A 15,835-nucleotide genomic window follows, 5' to 3' on the forward strand; every position below is an offset into this window, starting at 1 on the left:
AAAGCCTCATAATTCCATCAAAATGCTCCTCACCTCCAGTTTCTATTGAATTACCATGGGAATGATCGAGTGCAAAAACTCTAGGGGGTCATGAAAAAGTACAGACTTTCTGCATCTGTCTTGAAAGCCATTTTAGAGCTTTTCCTGGAAGCTGTTCTGTCTCCCAAAGGAACATAACACATATTTTGAAATAGTGAAGATCACATATTTTGTTTTTGTTGTTCAACATTTATTTACAAATCAGGACCAACTACTGTAGAATGTGTAAACATTTTCTCACAGTGCATTATTTTTTCAAAGCACAATCAGATCACTGACGACAATAATTACAATATATGATAAAAGTCTTTCATATCAAACTCTTCATATGTGCATAATGTACAAACTACACATCACAATGTGGTCGGGCAGGGGACCAGACAGTAGCACGGAGCAAGCAAGGGGTTGAGCATTTTGGCCATGCCTCACAGTAGCACAAGTAAATAAGCAAAGGAACCAGGGGCAGCTAGATGACAGATGAAGATGCCCAGGTCTGGTCTTTTAGAATGATATGTCCAGTCAGTCTTTGTTAGTGAACATACTAGTCTGTAAAGACCCCCTCCACATGATTGTCAGATTTGTTTATTATTATCGTTGACCCTCATCTGGTCCAAATCTGCTACATCAAAAGACAATTTGTGGCGACAGCTACCATCAGGGTACACACAGGGGTTAAAGTGTGTGTGTGTGTGTTGCTAACGCAGTTCCGCCACCTCAGATAAATTTATAATAAATATATTCTTTCATACCATGATATAGCGCAATGATATTGTTAAAAGAAATGGTGAGTTAATTTTTTGTATGTACAGAGGTGACCAAGAAGCTAGCAATTCTTGTCCAAAATGTATTGCTACACCACGATACTCACTATGTTGTCCAACGGTGAGTCATTTTTTCCCGTTGCATCGACACTGGATTTTAGGGTTCCCCCACCTGCCAAATTCCACTTTAACCACTGGGTACACATGTTAAAGGAGCTTTGTTGAATTCTCTAGGTTTTGAGTTGTCCTAAGCGCAGCCACACGGCACTTTAGAATTCACTTGCATTGTATTTGATGCAGTGGCCTCACATGATAGAACGTGGTACTGTACTACAAGAGAGCTGGCCCGGTGCTAACAGATGATAACTTTAGGGGTATCTGCCTGGACAACACAGAGCTTTGGCATTTTTGACATTATGTTGCTATTTCTAGGTCTAGGTTTTTGATGTTTTAACCTAAAACAAAATGCCACATAGCACCATAAAGTAAAATGTGAATATTTATTTTCCTGGAGATGAAGTGGCTTATTCAATGAGTTTAATGTGGCAGGACAATGTTCACCTTTTAGCTGCCACAGCCCATCCACTCCCTATGTTCTTTTCTGCTGGTGCCATGGCAACCTGTGTTTAGTCTCTCCCAAAAGAACATGGCGAGCTGGTGGTGTTGCATAATATATAGGGCTGGAATTTCTTCTAGAACTTCTAGAACCTCCACAAGTAAGTCAGAGACAGTCGATACAGTTTGGATGCTGTTGGTTGTCAAAACTAATCATGACTAGGGGAAGACATTAATTGCACATTAATTAAGAAATACAACCATTAGTAGCCTCTATAACTGGTGAGTTTCAACACATACTGTGGAAATAATGTATAGTTTGGTGGACTGATTTAAGCATGGGCTCTGTCGACTGTATCCATATCCTGCAAATATGTAATGGAATCTGTAATTTGCATATACAGTGCTTTGGTCAAATTTCCTATGCTGAGTCTTGCAAGAGCAGCCGTCACTTCATTAACACCACCCTCCTCTTAATCCAACAGACAAAATAATTAGTCGAGCTGCCAGAAGTCCAAGTTGTGTGTGAATCGTGATAAGAGGAAGCAATCCAACATCACCCATCCCATCTCGCTTTCACTTGCAGCCACAGTGAAGACTTGGATTGAGCTCATTTTGATTATGTTCCCAGCTCTATTTTACTGGACGCTGCTTGCTGCTGGGCGGTCTCAAGGTCATAGGGGTGGCTGTCTGTGGGACGAGGGATGAGGAGAAGGACACCAACATTGACACTGACGAGGAGGACAGTGAGGTCTGCCGAGGCTGGCTTAGTTAACTGACTCCCTCTTTCGCCCGGACACAAAGACAGATTTTGGAGGCTTGGGCAAAGGCCATTGGATAAATACTGTTATTTTTAGACTTTTTTCTCCTCTGTTCTGTTTTTTAATCGGACAGAGCAGATTTGCCCCCCTCCCCTCCACACTCTCTTGGACTCTGTAGGATGGAGTCTGCTTGTTTTTCATGATAATTGGCTCTCTCCCCCCACCCATCCCTCCCTCTCTCTCTATGTCTCTCTTCTCTCTGTTCTCCTGTACTGACTTTATTTCCCTGTCTCCTTCCATTCACCCTGCCCCACCTCCCTCTCTTACTCTTTCTCTCTTTCTCTCCCTGTTTATCTCTCCATTTGATGTGCTGTGTCCTCTCTCTCTTTTATTCCCAACATCATATCTCTGTTCCCCTCTTCTCTCACCTCTCTCACCTCTCTCTCCTTGACTGTCTCGTCTCCATGTTTTATTATGCCAGGCGTCTTTCTCAATCTGGCTCCCTTACCCCTCTGTCTCACCCATCAATCCCCCTCTTTCTCCTTCATTCCCTTGTTCCTTCTCTCTCTCTTTCTTTCTCTACATGCCCTTCTTTGATGCACTCAGTCCTGTATTAAAGCTCTTCTCTGCATAATCTCTCTCTCTCTTTGCCTTTGGCTCCACACACGCTCTCCTCAGATCACGCCTGCTCTCGAGGATTTGCCCCCCCCAAACACGTATCCCTGTAGTTTGACTTTGGCACACCTGACTCTAATGCCGACATGTCCCTGAAGAGCCCGATTAGCTGAACAAGGTGCATCAATAAAAATGCAGGAGTGACTTAGATTTCCATGACCGCAGTTCTTCAGGTAGATGATCCCCCTTGGATCTTGGATGCCCAGCTTTGCCACATCGGAAGGCTTTTAAAAAAAAAAAAAAAAAAAACATTAGTTGATCTATTTTTTGGCATCGCTCATCCATCCATCCTCTGTGTCTCCTGCTCGCCCATGGCCCTCCATAGTACCACATGAGCAAAGCCTCAGCGGAGCAGGTACCCCTAGAGGAAGTTGTCTTGCAATTTGTCAGGAAGTTGACAGACCATGACCTCGCTGTGGCCAGAGTCCGTGAGCATGCGCGCTGTCCGCTGAGGAGTGGTCAGATGACAGCGTGTGCCCCCACTGCCACCGCCCACCTCCGCGCAGTGCAGACACGCACCATGGCTCTCGGGCAGCCCGTTTGACAGCCGCGTGGAGTTGGTGATGTCCTTGTGGCTGCGCTGCGAGGAGGCGGGCTTGGATGGGTCCTTGAGGCCTGCGTTGGGGCTGCCCTTGCCTGTGCTGGAGCAGATTTTGTGGCGGAACTGTGCCGTGTCACGACACAGCGACTTGCGGAAGTTGGGCTTGAACAGCAGGTAGACCACGGGATTGTAAATGGTGGAGGACTTGGCAAAGATGGCCGCCAGAGCGAAGGCGAAGGGTGGGATGATGGTGCGGTCCACGAAAGCCGCACACATAGCAACGATGGCGTACGGAGACCAGGCGGTCAAGAAGCCGATGCACACTGCCACAGACAGCTGTGGAAGAGACATACAAACACATACACACAGGTGAGGGTACAGGCTACAACACAGACTAGGAACCAAAACATTGTTAGTAGACATTAGGTCTGAATGAATGATTTATTGATTTATTTATTGATTGTTGAATGATTTATTGATCTGATTGGACAAGACATTTAATGAGTAGGGACATCCTTATCCTAATTTCCCCATACAAAGACAAAATCAGACCGTTCTATTTGGAAGCCTCAGGAATCCCTCTATTGTTACAAGCAAGCAATCACTTTTGATCGCTCCAGTGACGTTGTTGTGACCTTTTACCCCTCACCTTGACGATGAGAGTGTGAGCGTTGGTGGTCTTGGTCTGGGGCGAGACATGCTGCTGCACGGCCTGCCGTGAGCCACGCACCGTCAGCAAGATGAAGGTGTAGGAAAGGAAGATGATGGTGCAGGGCACCACGTAGCAGAAGAGGAAGAGGCAGATGATGTACGACATGGCCAGCATGTCGTCGGCTGGTGCATACCAGTCGATGCAGCAGGCTGTGCCATACGGCTCGGGGCTGTACTGGCCCCACCTGGCCAAGGGGCCGATGGCGAAGATGGAGGCGTAACCCCACACCCCGGCCACCAGGAGGAGTGCATGGGCAGAGGAGAACTTGTTCCCTGAGGAGAAACAAAGAAGAAGAAGAAGAGGGTCAAGAGTCTGTGGCATAAGTAAGTGGAAGATGAAACATCCTCACAACTTCTAAGTGCCTACCAGTATGATTTCGACCTGCAGTCTTTATCTTTTATCCAGGGCAGTTCATTGTCAGTTAATTGCAGGGCCAGATTACCAGGACCAACTCAGGGTTAAGTGCCTTGCTCAAGGGCACAATGGTAGCAGCCGGGAATTGAACCCATGACTATTCAGGCTTCAGCATGCAAACCCAGCTCCTTGTCTACTACAATACCACCGCAGTCATTTCCTAATCCCACCTCCATCTCTCTCTCCCACTCACGTCATTTATCCTATCTGCATAAAGGACAAAATCCCTAAAAAAAAGAATAAAATAATGAGGTGAAGATGAGGCTACGCAAATAAGCACTTTTGTAACTGACACCAAATGTGATTATGGTAGTGATTATTTTATCACTCCTGTGAGTGTGCCCTGCCAACGCAGCCAAAGTAAGCGATGTGTCAGACTTCCCTTATTATAGTGGGGAGGCTTGAGTAAATTAGAAAACCAGATGGTGAGAAAAACACAGAAAGACAAAGGAATGTTCCAATAAACCTATCATGAGTAAAAACAGAGGCATTTTTACACTCTGATAGTCTGATAATATTTGCTGAAACGCTCTCTCATTTTCCCTACACGTACAGAACAGTACGTGAGGAAAAGCTTTTGCTCCTAGCTCCAACATTCAGTCTCTCCTCAAGTTTTGTGTCAGACATTCTTTTCATCTCTCTCTCTCTTCCCAGCACTTGCAAATGTATGCACTTTACTAATTTGTTTTCTTGCACTTCAAATTAGCTGGGAAGCGGCCCCTCAGCTCAGCCAGGGACCCTGCTGTGAGCCAACAGCACTCTGCTCTCCCTGGCTATGGGCACGACGAGACGATGCGGGATGCTGCACCATAATTATTTATCCTTCCTTCCCATCATGCCCCACTTCCGCTCCCTTCCATCGACGGCATATTCTCCCTCTTTGCTCTCTCTCTCTCTCTCTCTCTCTTGTTTCTTACCCACTGCTTATGCATTTCACAGGAGCCCTGAAAGCTTCTTTTTTACTTCCGGGCCCTTGACAAAAATGGAAGCTGACAGATTCCAAATGTGTAAACAGAACAAAATGACTAATAGCCCGGGTCTTGTCACTAACCTGGGACCCAGAGGGCCAGGCACAATGATCCACAAAAGCATGGGAGAGCCGATATACAACCAGGTATGGAGGCACAGACAAGGCGGAGGAGGTTAAGGAAGAGGGCATCATATTAGACCAGACAGGGTCAGATGGTTGCTCACAAGCCAGTAGAGATCTGGCTTGAAGTAAAGAAATGACCTTAGAGGAACTGACATTTGTATGGAGGTTTACTGTTGTTATGTGGGTTATTGTTATTATGTATAACAACATGTATTTACATCAGCTGCCCATTGTAATGATAATACACATCAACTACTCTTAGTGACGTGTTGGACTCATGGAAAAGCCCCATTGGCAGGCCTTTGTCTGGCCCTTTAGTCAGGATAAGGTTTTTTTTTTTTAGCCTTTCTGTTAGAACGGCTCTAGCGGGCTCCATCAGGAACTTGAATGGCTAGTTGTGAAGACTTTAGTCAGGGAATAAGATTCTGAAATGAGATGTCATCATTCCTCATAGACAACCCTCTGGACTGCAACTGACGTTTCACGCTCACAGTTGAACTCTTGCAATGGTTCTATTTTTAGGTTCTATTTTAGAGTCCTCTTCTGTCTGCCTTCATTTCTAGGCTTCTATTCTATTCTATTGGACAGATTTCTTTGAAGCTCTGTTTTGTTGGCATTAGTGAGGAAACAGAATCTCTCTTGCTTTAAAATGACTCTATGTTAGGCCATTACTGGTTTTGTTGTGGACTTTTGCTCTATGATGGTCTATGTGCTACCCCACAAGAACAGCATAGTCGTTAGTATTTTCACTTAGATACATTTGAGCAGTGGTAAAGAGATAGACAGTCTGGACTACGTCCATTATGTTTTCATTCTATTATACAGTTGGGGCAAGTTTTGTGGCAGAGCATTAGCGAAAACAGGAAGGTTACGTCAAGGCGGGGGCTGTGAAATAGGTGAGACCTCTGTCAAAGTGAATTTAAATAAACCAATCACATTTCAATTCTGATCTGTCTATCAGCAAATAATTGCAAACATCTCTTTATCGTAAGAATGGGACATTCTACTGTCCTATGTGAAAAAGGACTGTCCTCACTCAGTACCCCAAATAGAGCTAACACTGGATCAGGTTCCACTCTGTAGCCAAAAACATCAGACAAGGTTTTAAAAATGGAATTCCAAAAATCAGATAACTCTGGACACAACCAGAACATGTGACCCAACTTTAGTTCTTTTTTGCTTTTTATTTATGGGAAATGCCCCTGAACAACGGTCACATAGAGGATCAATGTTAGGATACATTTTAGCAAGCTTGACCTTAGAAAGATGCAAGCGATGCAACACCTTGAACTGTATGAGCCCATGTCTGGTGCAAATGGATGCTGAATGCACTCCCTCCTGTGCCCCCACCCACTGTTCCTCTGTCAAGTCAATGCCCAAATCTTCCTCCCATGCAGATTTCAAAACAGAGAGACTTTCTAATGAGGAGACTCAAAGAATCACCCATAGAAATGCATGGGGTTCGTTTGTAACTGCAATCTGGCAGTCGTCTACATATCCCAACCCTTCCTGTATGCCTCCCCATTCATTTGAATAAGAAAATAGTTGCCCAATAAGTGCCCAAAGTGCGTTTCAAAGGTGGCCGCTGAGTGGGGGGACTTGCCTGTAAGGACATTGACGTACATGGCTAATGGTAGTGAGGGCTTACTATAGTGTTGGAAGCAAACTCTGAGGCAGAATGTACACAGCTAATGATGGCAAGGGCTTACCATAGTGTGGGAAGCAGACTTTGAGGCAGCAGACAGACGAGAGGGCTGTGAGGTTGGTCAAGCTGCAGAGGCCGAAGAAAACCCCACAGAAGGCGTAGCCTTGGCAGACCACATCTCCAAACAGCCACCTGGACAGGAGACAGCAGCAGAGACAAGGGCAGGACAAGGCATCGTCATCGTCAAGACTCTCAACACATACTGTTGGTTAGATTGGAGTTTTAATATAATATAATTTTATGATAATATAATATAATTGATTTTATTGCAATACATTGGTAATAACATAAACATATTAGCCTAATCCAGACAACAGCTGGTGCCACTATGGACAGATCCATTTTAGAAGTCCTGGAAATTCTGAAATATTTAACATACCATAATATATCAGGGGAAAAAAACTATTTGCCGTACAATTTTCTGATAATAATTTGAATAAAAAGTTTATATATATTCATAATATTTCTGTGTGTGCCTGTATGATGGTGAGAGGATATTTGTAAACATTGCTTTAGATAGCACAGCACAACCGACTGTGGCTGAGTTGATGTCATAATGTTTTAATGCTGTTGGCAAATGGCCTACTTTTAAGGGTGATATCAGTACAGAATTGAAAAAGTAGAAGAAACAAATACACAGACACACTCATACACACACACACACACACACACACACACACACATACACACACATACATATACCTGTGAGAAAAAGAGGAGGGGATGGCGAGAGGAAAGAGGCTCAAGGTCATTCCAAGGTCACTGACTGACAGGTTGATGATGAAGAACTCGGCCGGCTTCAGCGATGACCTTTTCCGATAGGCTACGAGGAGCAAGACACCATTTCCAAGCAGCGACAGTACACCTGTGTAAAAAAGGATTGCTTAGTTACGCCTTTGGTTATGTCAGTTATTTCATCATATCAACTGACTCCCCAAAGTGTGCTCTGTTAACCCATTCAACCATTTAGCCCAAAACAAGATTTCCATGCCCACCCCCAAGCTACACCCGACATTGATCTAAAGTTTTCAGGCTGAAGTGACTCAAATTCATTTCATAAAAATGTAACCCCTTTGTGCCTTATATAACAGGATGACAAGGCTGAGACTGGGGCATTTGCAGACTGGTCGCATCTCGGATGAGTTGGCTAGTGAACTTACAAAACACGGCATACACGGTGCCCATAAAGTAGTCATGCTCCTTCGAGATTCTGGAAAAAAACAGGGCTACTTCGGAAGCATTTCCCATCTGTAGGAGAGACACAGACAGAGAGAGAGAGAGAGAGAGAGAAATGCATCAGCAAACCATTGACTGATTAAAATTCATCAACTCAATTTAAATCACTTCTATTCTGTCTATTCTGCCTGTGTGATTGCAATTGATCACATTAACTTTGTCAGTTTTATTCAGTCGGATGCTAAAATGTATAAATCAAAGTTGGCAATGAGAGCAAGATAACATGGGTCTCCTAACACCAAAATGTATTCAAATATATTGGTGTTCCAACTTTCCGGAGGCAAAACCACTTCAGTAAACACCCTGTTCACCTTCTGCGCGTCAAATCCATTTTTGCTGACAAACAACAGAGTCAAAACGACGTAACGCCTTTATACAGTAAGAAGTGCACTGCTAGAGATAAGAGGAGAGGTTTTTGATCTTGAGCCAGATAGATGTTGACTCAGGGGACCCATCTGACTGAGGTATGGGGCAGATCTGTGCCAGATCTAGGCCACATCATAGCCGTGTCCAATCCAAAATTCTGTGTAATCTGAGGACACATTGTTCCTGATGACATCAGAGAGAAAGAGTCAGAGAAAGCGAGAGAGAGAAAGAGAGAGAGAGACGGAAACGTCCCAGGCATCCAACACAGCACCCTGAGCTAATGGCAATCCCTGCGGATTATGGCATAGATGTGAAGTAAATGCAGCCATGGAACAGATTAGAGAGAACAGAAATAGAGAGAAAAGAGGAGTGGAAAAAGCAAAAGAGACAGAGAGAGTAAAAAACAGAGAGAATTGGGGTGCAATGCTTGCAATACACAGTGAAGGGTGTTTTCTATTCATTAGTCTTCAATGATGTGAATTATGTGGGGGAAAAAACAACCAAACAAAGAAGACAAACAACAACAAAACAGAACAAAATGATAAATACATCAGTGTGCATATGTGCATTTTGGATGTTTTTGCTTATGTCTCTCTCTCTCTCTCTTTCTCAGACAGCGTGTGTGTGTGTGTTTGTGTTTGAATATTTGTTCTTAAGTAAGATTGAAGCGAGAACTGTTGCTCTCTCCCAGTCCTGGCAGGTATATGACTAAGGACTTTTTTATGCTGGTGGCAGAACAGCACATTGCCTGCCCTGCACTAGAGAGAGACTGAGAGAGAAAGAGATGGAGTGTGAGAGACTGAGAGAGAAAGAGAGGTGAAAGAGACTTAGCCTCAGTGTTACCATAAGGGGGTGCATCACTCAAAACCACTTGACAGGGCTAAGAGTCAGCCACATGTCAAAAGAGCTCACTGATAAACAATACTATGCTTGTCTCAGGCCATATAAAACTTGTTTGTAAAGGATAACTTTAAAAGGGGGGGATTCAATGGGAAGAGACAGAAAGAGGTCATTATATTTGAAAAACATAGTCTTAAGTTGACTTTTGTTTTTGCCCGGGGCTCAAACTGTAGTCTTCTGAACTAACAACATGAACTGAAACACCACGATACAGAGAAATGAAATGGCTGAGAAGAGACTTTTTTAAATCAAATATTAATCCCTGGACTGCTTTTAATCTGCCTGAATTTCCCCTCGGGGATCAATAAAGTATCTATCTATCTATCTATCTATCTATCTAGCTAATCGGACACCCTCATACATGCTCATGACTGAAATGTCATCCCAATTGAAATTCACCTCTACACTACTCAATTATTCGGACAGATTGAATTGAATCCCATGCAGAGGAAAATACAAGACACACTGTTCTTTTAGGTATTTTGTAAGACAAACAAATGAAAAACAAAATACAGTTTTAGCTAATACTTACGGCACATAGGCTCACGTATCTCATTCCATGTCGGCTTCTCCTTACATCAAGACAAGTTCCATGCCCTAACGTTAAAATTGTTTTTTCTCTTTGCCTGTGTAGAGCCCTTGCTAATTGTCATCATCATCATTGAGATGAGAGTTTAAGTCCACATACCTGTTTTATGCCGACTCTTCACATATGATTGTTTTATGCACCAATAAATTACGTGCTTAAAAGTGTGCTTAAAATCCGTGTGCAGACATTTAAGGGTACTACAACCTAAGTTAAGAAAGTCAAAGTTGTGCTTGGTTCAGCCTCATCCAGGCATTATAAATTCAGTATCAGCCATTTCCTTCAGCTTTCTGGCCCACAATTGAGTAAACTGAGATAGTTGGACGAATGTGGTGTCTTTAAACCAGGCACACCTACTTTTGTAGTTATACAACAAAAAATAAATATATAAAAAAAGAATGCTATGATTTAGAAATCATGTCAACCCTATATTTCATTGAGAATAGTTAAAAGACAACATATCAACTGCTGAATAAGAATTTCTTTTATTGTTTTTTGGAAGAAATATGTTCATTTTAAATGTAATGGCAGCACATCTCGAAAAAGTTAAGACAGAGGCATATTTACCTCACCTCTTCATTTAACAACATTCTGTAAATGTTTAAGAACTGAGAAGACCACTTGCTAGAGTTTTGAGAATGAAATGTGGTCCCATGCCTGCCCAGTATAGGATTTCAGTTGCTCAACAGTCTGGGGTCTTCTTAATCATGTTTTTCGTTCCATGATGCACTCAACTTGACAGGTCTGGACTGCAGACATGCCCTTTTAGCATCTGGACTCTTCCTCTATGAAGAAATACTGTTTAAATATGGGCAGAGTTAATTTTACCATTGTTTTCCTGAAATATTCAAGGTCTTCCCTGAAAAGACATTGTCTAGATGACAGTATATGTTGCTTAAAACCTGTGTACATCATTCAGAATTGATTGTGCTGTGCCAGATGTGCTGTAGGCACCTCCACGCCCCGTCATGGATGCTGGGTTTTGAACTGAGCACTATAACAAGTTGGATACGTTGGATATTCCCTCTCTTCTTTAGCCCATGATTTCCAAAAATAATTGCAAATTTTGATTGGTCTAACTACAGAACCTTTGTTCACTTTACCTCAGTCTATTTTGAATGAGCTCAGGCTCAGATAAGATGATAGTATTTTGGTTTCATGTCTAAATAAAATGTGTTCTTTGCATGGTAGTTTACACTAGCATTTGTGAATGAAGCATTAAACTGTGCTCATAGACAATGGTTATCAGAAGTTTTCCTGAGTCCATACAATGACTTAATAGGTCTAAAAGGTCTTAATGCAGTGCTATCTGAGGCCCAAAAGACAACGGCCATCCTATATTTTTGTTCAGCCCTGTCCCTTGTTTTAAAGATTTCTCTGGATTATCTGAATATTTGAATTTGAATTTGGTATTATGTACTGTAGATGATGAAATCCTCAAATCCTTAGGGTTGACATGATTTGTAAATCATAGCATTCTTCTCTTATTCACATTTTACAAAGTTGTGTAAGTTTGTTTTGTATACGAACTTTTTGTTTTGAATGTGCCCCTGCAAACTCTAGTTGTTGCTGGCAGGGGCGATTCTAGACCTAGAGCTTTGCTGGGGCACAGGCCCCCAACTCCCAATATATATATATAAAAAAACATTTAAATGTGCGCGCAATATGAATTAATGGCTTTTATGTCTAGCCCCCATCATGTCCTCATCCATTTCTTGCCTGTCTCTTTCCTCCTTCTCCTGCCTGGTACTGGACTGCCCAGCCTGTGCTCTTTCTCCCCTCTCTTCTCCTCTTCCTCCTCCTTCTTCTCCTCTTCCTCCTCCAGCACTCTCCCTCAATTGTTGTAGCAGCCACTATCCAGCAACATCCAAACACATAGGCATAAGTAGGCCTACTGTATACTCACTGCATGAATTAAATAGGCTTTCCTACCCAAGGGAAGCTTATTTTTGGTCAAAATTGAGATATACTTCCCTCCCAGGCAAGGGTCCTGTAGTCATCCTGGCAATACTGCAGTTCGTTGTAGCTTAAATAGCCTACTAAAGCCTTGATACTGACTTTTGGTGATAATTTGCAAATGTAGCCTAATAATCTACACAGAATCAGAGTCTGATTCTGTGTAGATTATTATGACAGCCGCGCAGCGAAGTGGTGGTCATATAGGTTTAGTCAGATTTTTTTTTTCTTTTCTTTTTCGCATGGCCAAATTTCCGTCAAGGATTCCCCGGACACTGAAAGACCGGGGTACACGAAACTTGGTGGGCATGTAACCCCACATGGATAGCATGGAACCATCGTTTTCTGTCAATATATCGAGAACCGTAGGGTTTCTCAAAGGGCCATAACCACTAATTTCTGTATAGCCTAGTTAAACACAAAAAAGTAAAAATGAGGTGTTGTAATCGCAGGTATCTGTGACTTAACATAGTCAAAACTGCACGAAATTGGAAATGTAGGATCATTATGACACCCTCTGAATGCACGCCAAGTTTCGTGGAATTCCGTTCATGGGGGGCCACACAATAAATTAATTTATGTTACTATACACCAACTGGCCTGTAGGTGGCCGGAGACAGTTTTCTGTGAATATCTTGAGAACCGTAGGGCCTAGGAGGACCACTTTTTTTTGTATGTTGGTCTTAAGGGGCCATGTCAACCCATCCCATTACCACTTATTTTATGTATAGCGCCACCTAGTTAAAAATTAACTCATTGAGTGCCAAAAACGTAATATTACGTTTTTCCTTCCCATGCGTTGAGTGCCAAAAACGTAATATTACGTTTTTAGCTTTTTTTAAAAATTACGAAACTAGACACTCTAACACACCTTATATGTGATTTTGGGAACTCTGTAATTAATGGAAATGAAATATATGACGATCGAAAACTCATGAAAAGGCACATCTGGACATTTTATCTGGACATTTTATCATAACTCGGTTGCCGCTTTGGGTCGAATCAGTGACGCATGCACGTCAGGTCAAAACCAGGCCATTTTCGTGGGTCTATCACTAGGTGGCAGTCTCGCCAGGTCTCGCTGATCACTTCCCGGAAAGTTTACACAAGTAAGTAACAGGCAACACTTCATATTTCATGAAAGACGTTATATCTCCATTTCTAGAATCTCCAAACTGATATTTTGATGAAAACTAGCAACTGTTTAGCTTGGGATTTCTCAGGAACAGAGGCGTGTAGAAATACACAGTTTGCACCCACCGAGAGCTTAAAGTCTCACCTTTTAAACGAGCCATTGTATAGCTTATACTGTACATGACAGTGGAGTTTTCCCTCCAGTAAACGGCACTGAAGTAGAGCAGAGAGCTGCTGTTTAGTTACTAACCTATCGGCCAAGCAGAAAATAGGATTTCTCAACCAATCAGGAAATAGTTTTGTTTGGATGTGGGTCTGCAACGTGGAGACTGCTGGTCCGCGGAGTCGTGGAGTGAAATTAGGCCCGGTGCTTCGTCTGATAATTTGCTGCGCAGTTGATCAAGATACCGCGGACCGACAAAAAAAGAAAACAAACGTTTCTGCTATCGATGTCATTGGAGCCATACAATAAAGTGGTGGTATGCGCGTTCATTCAATGCAGGCGCCTGCGCGAGAGAAAGTTTAAACTAATCGATAACGTTTGGTATCAAAGCTCCGCTTCAACCTGTTATTAAATGCTGAATGCTATTTAATTGTTTAACGACACTTGACAACAACGTTAATTTTTGGAACTTCCATAGAAACAGAGCAGAGACTGTATAATACACTGTATAGCACTGAGTATTGTATAGTCAAATTTGAATATAATGTAGCCAAAAGCTATTGTAGCCTTATTTCTATCTGTTAAAGATAAACAGATCAGTGATCTACGCCTATCTGCTCGCCAAAAAAGCTGGTATTGTGTTTCCTGAATCCTTCAGGCATTCAAATTAAACTTCTTTAAAAACATGTATTTTTTTCTCCATTTCCTACCAATGTATGATGCTTGCATGAGGGAAACATCCCAAAACAATAGCACCCATATAATTGTTGCTGTTTTGAGAAGTATTTCTTTTCTTATGCAAGCATCATGCAACCATGCAAAAGCAATGAAACTAATTATATCTTACATTAGTAAAGCAGTCCTCTGATGTGCATGTCACAAACCATTTAAGTGAAAGTGCATGTATAACAATATAGGCATAATAATGATTGTGATAATGATAATGACAATTTGATTTGGAGGGAGTGGGGTTGGGTACGTGTAGATGAGCCCTATGACCCCAAAGTCTGCCATGACTGGGCCTCAGGTCAAAGACGTTTGAAAAAGGCTGGTCTACATAACCTGCATCAGGTTGAGGTTTGCAGTGATGCGCCTGAAGGCACGGGTTGAGGACCCAGTCAGTTACGTCACAATATGCACATTTGTTTAAATTCATACCTACGTAATCACCATGACCAAAATTGTACTTTTTTTGACTTTGAATCTTGAAGAAAAAAAAAATATTGACCTAACCACTGACCCATTTTTTATTTTTTTTTGGCTGTTACTGCAAACAAGAATATTTTTAAGGATGGCCTCATGACTGTGAAAATGGCTGACATTGAACCACTGTGCTTTAAATGGGAGCCCCCAGTATCAGTCATCAAGGCATCAAAATCTTCCACAAACACTTACAACACACAACATCACTCATAAACACACACACGGACAGAACCACCACTGTTCAAAAGACCATTTTGGGGCTAAATGTGCCTTTTCTCATTTGGTTGTTTTGTTTGTTTAGAGCAGAATGAGCCACTGCTGTTCAAAGGGCCCATTTGGGTGAAATTATTATTATAATTTATGTTATTATTATTTATTATTATTTACTATAGGGTTCTAGAATAAATAAAACAGTGTGTTTGAAATAATGGAATTTGTGCTCTCTCATGAAGCTGGGTCGATGGGTTATGGGGAGGGTGGGTCTGTTGATCGGGGGGAGGGGGCGTGGCGCCACGAGTAGTTCAAGCAGATGTAGGATTTTCATGTACTTCGATCAGGGGGGAGGGGGCGTGACACTGTGCCAATGCCACGCCCCCTCCCCCCTGAGAAACAAAGTCTCACTCCTTGCAAACTTCAAAACTTGAGAGCCCTGCTTTACTTGACGGGTGAGTTCATAACACATTCATAGCAGCTATCATAAACTGCACATAAAGCATTCATGACTGTTTCATGAGACATGACTCAACATTCATACCAAACCTTTCATGAATGTGGAAGACAGAATGATGAGAACTTGTCACAACCAAATGTTTGGTCCCTAGTCTAGCAGCTAACGTTAGCACAGATGAAGACTACTATTCTACACAAAATTATGCAAGGACTTACCTGTATTGAGATAAAAGATGTGGTGACCTTTTGATTCTGGAGGGAAATTTAAAAATGGCAGTGGGTGGAGCAGGCTCACATTGATGACATCACACATCAGTGATTGGTTAGAGTTGTTGTTCCAGGAACAACATTAGAATGTTAATCCAG

At 42.4% G+C, this 15,835-nt stretch overlaps 1 protein-coding gene across 1 annotated transcript in view; it reads right to left on the reverse strand.

Moving 5' to 3' along the window:
- Nucleotides 1-2,379: 2,379 nt before the first annotated feature.
- LOC125293581 (opsin-5-like) overlaps nucleotides 2,380-15,835 on the reverse strand; it is a 60,002-nt gene continuing 46,546 nt past the window's right edge. Inside the window, exons 2-6 of the mRNA XM_048241569.1 lie at nucleotides 8,417-8,504; nucleotides 7,959-8,121; nucleotides 7,261-7,388; nucleotides 3,982-4,316; nucleotides 2,380-3,668 (exon numbers count right to left, since the gene is read on the reverse strand). Coding sequence (XP_048097526.1) covers nucleotides 3,153-3,668; nucleotides 3,982-4,316; nucleotides 7,261-7,388; nucleotides 7,959-8,121; nucleotides 8,417-8,504 — 1,230 coding nt within the window. The 3' untranslated portion in view covers nucleotides 2,380-3,152. The remainder of the gene's footprint in view (nucleotides 3,669-3,981; nucleotides 4,317-7,260; nucleotides 7,389-7,958; nucleotides 8,122-8,416; nucleotides 8,505-15,835) is intronic.

This window comes from Alosa alosa, chromosome 4, assembly GCF_017589495.1.
Source record: "Alosa alosa isolate M-15738 ecotype Scorff River chromosome 4, AALO_Geno_1.1, whole genome shotgun sequence".
NCBI classification, from domain to species: Eukaryota; Metazoa; Chordata; class Actinopteri; order Clupeiformes; family Clupeidae; genus Alosa; species Alosa alosa.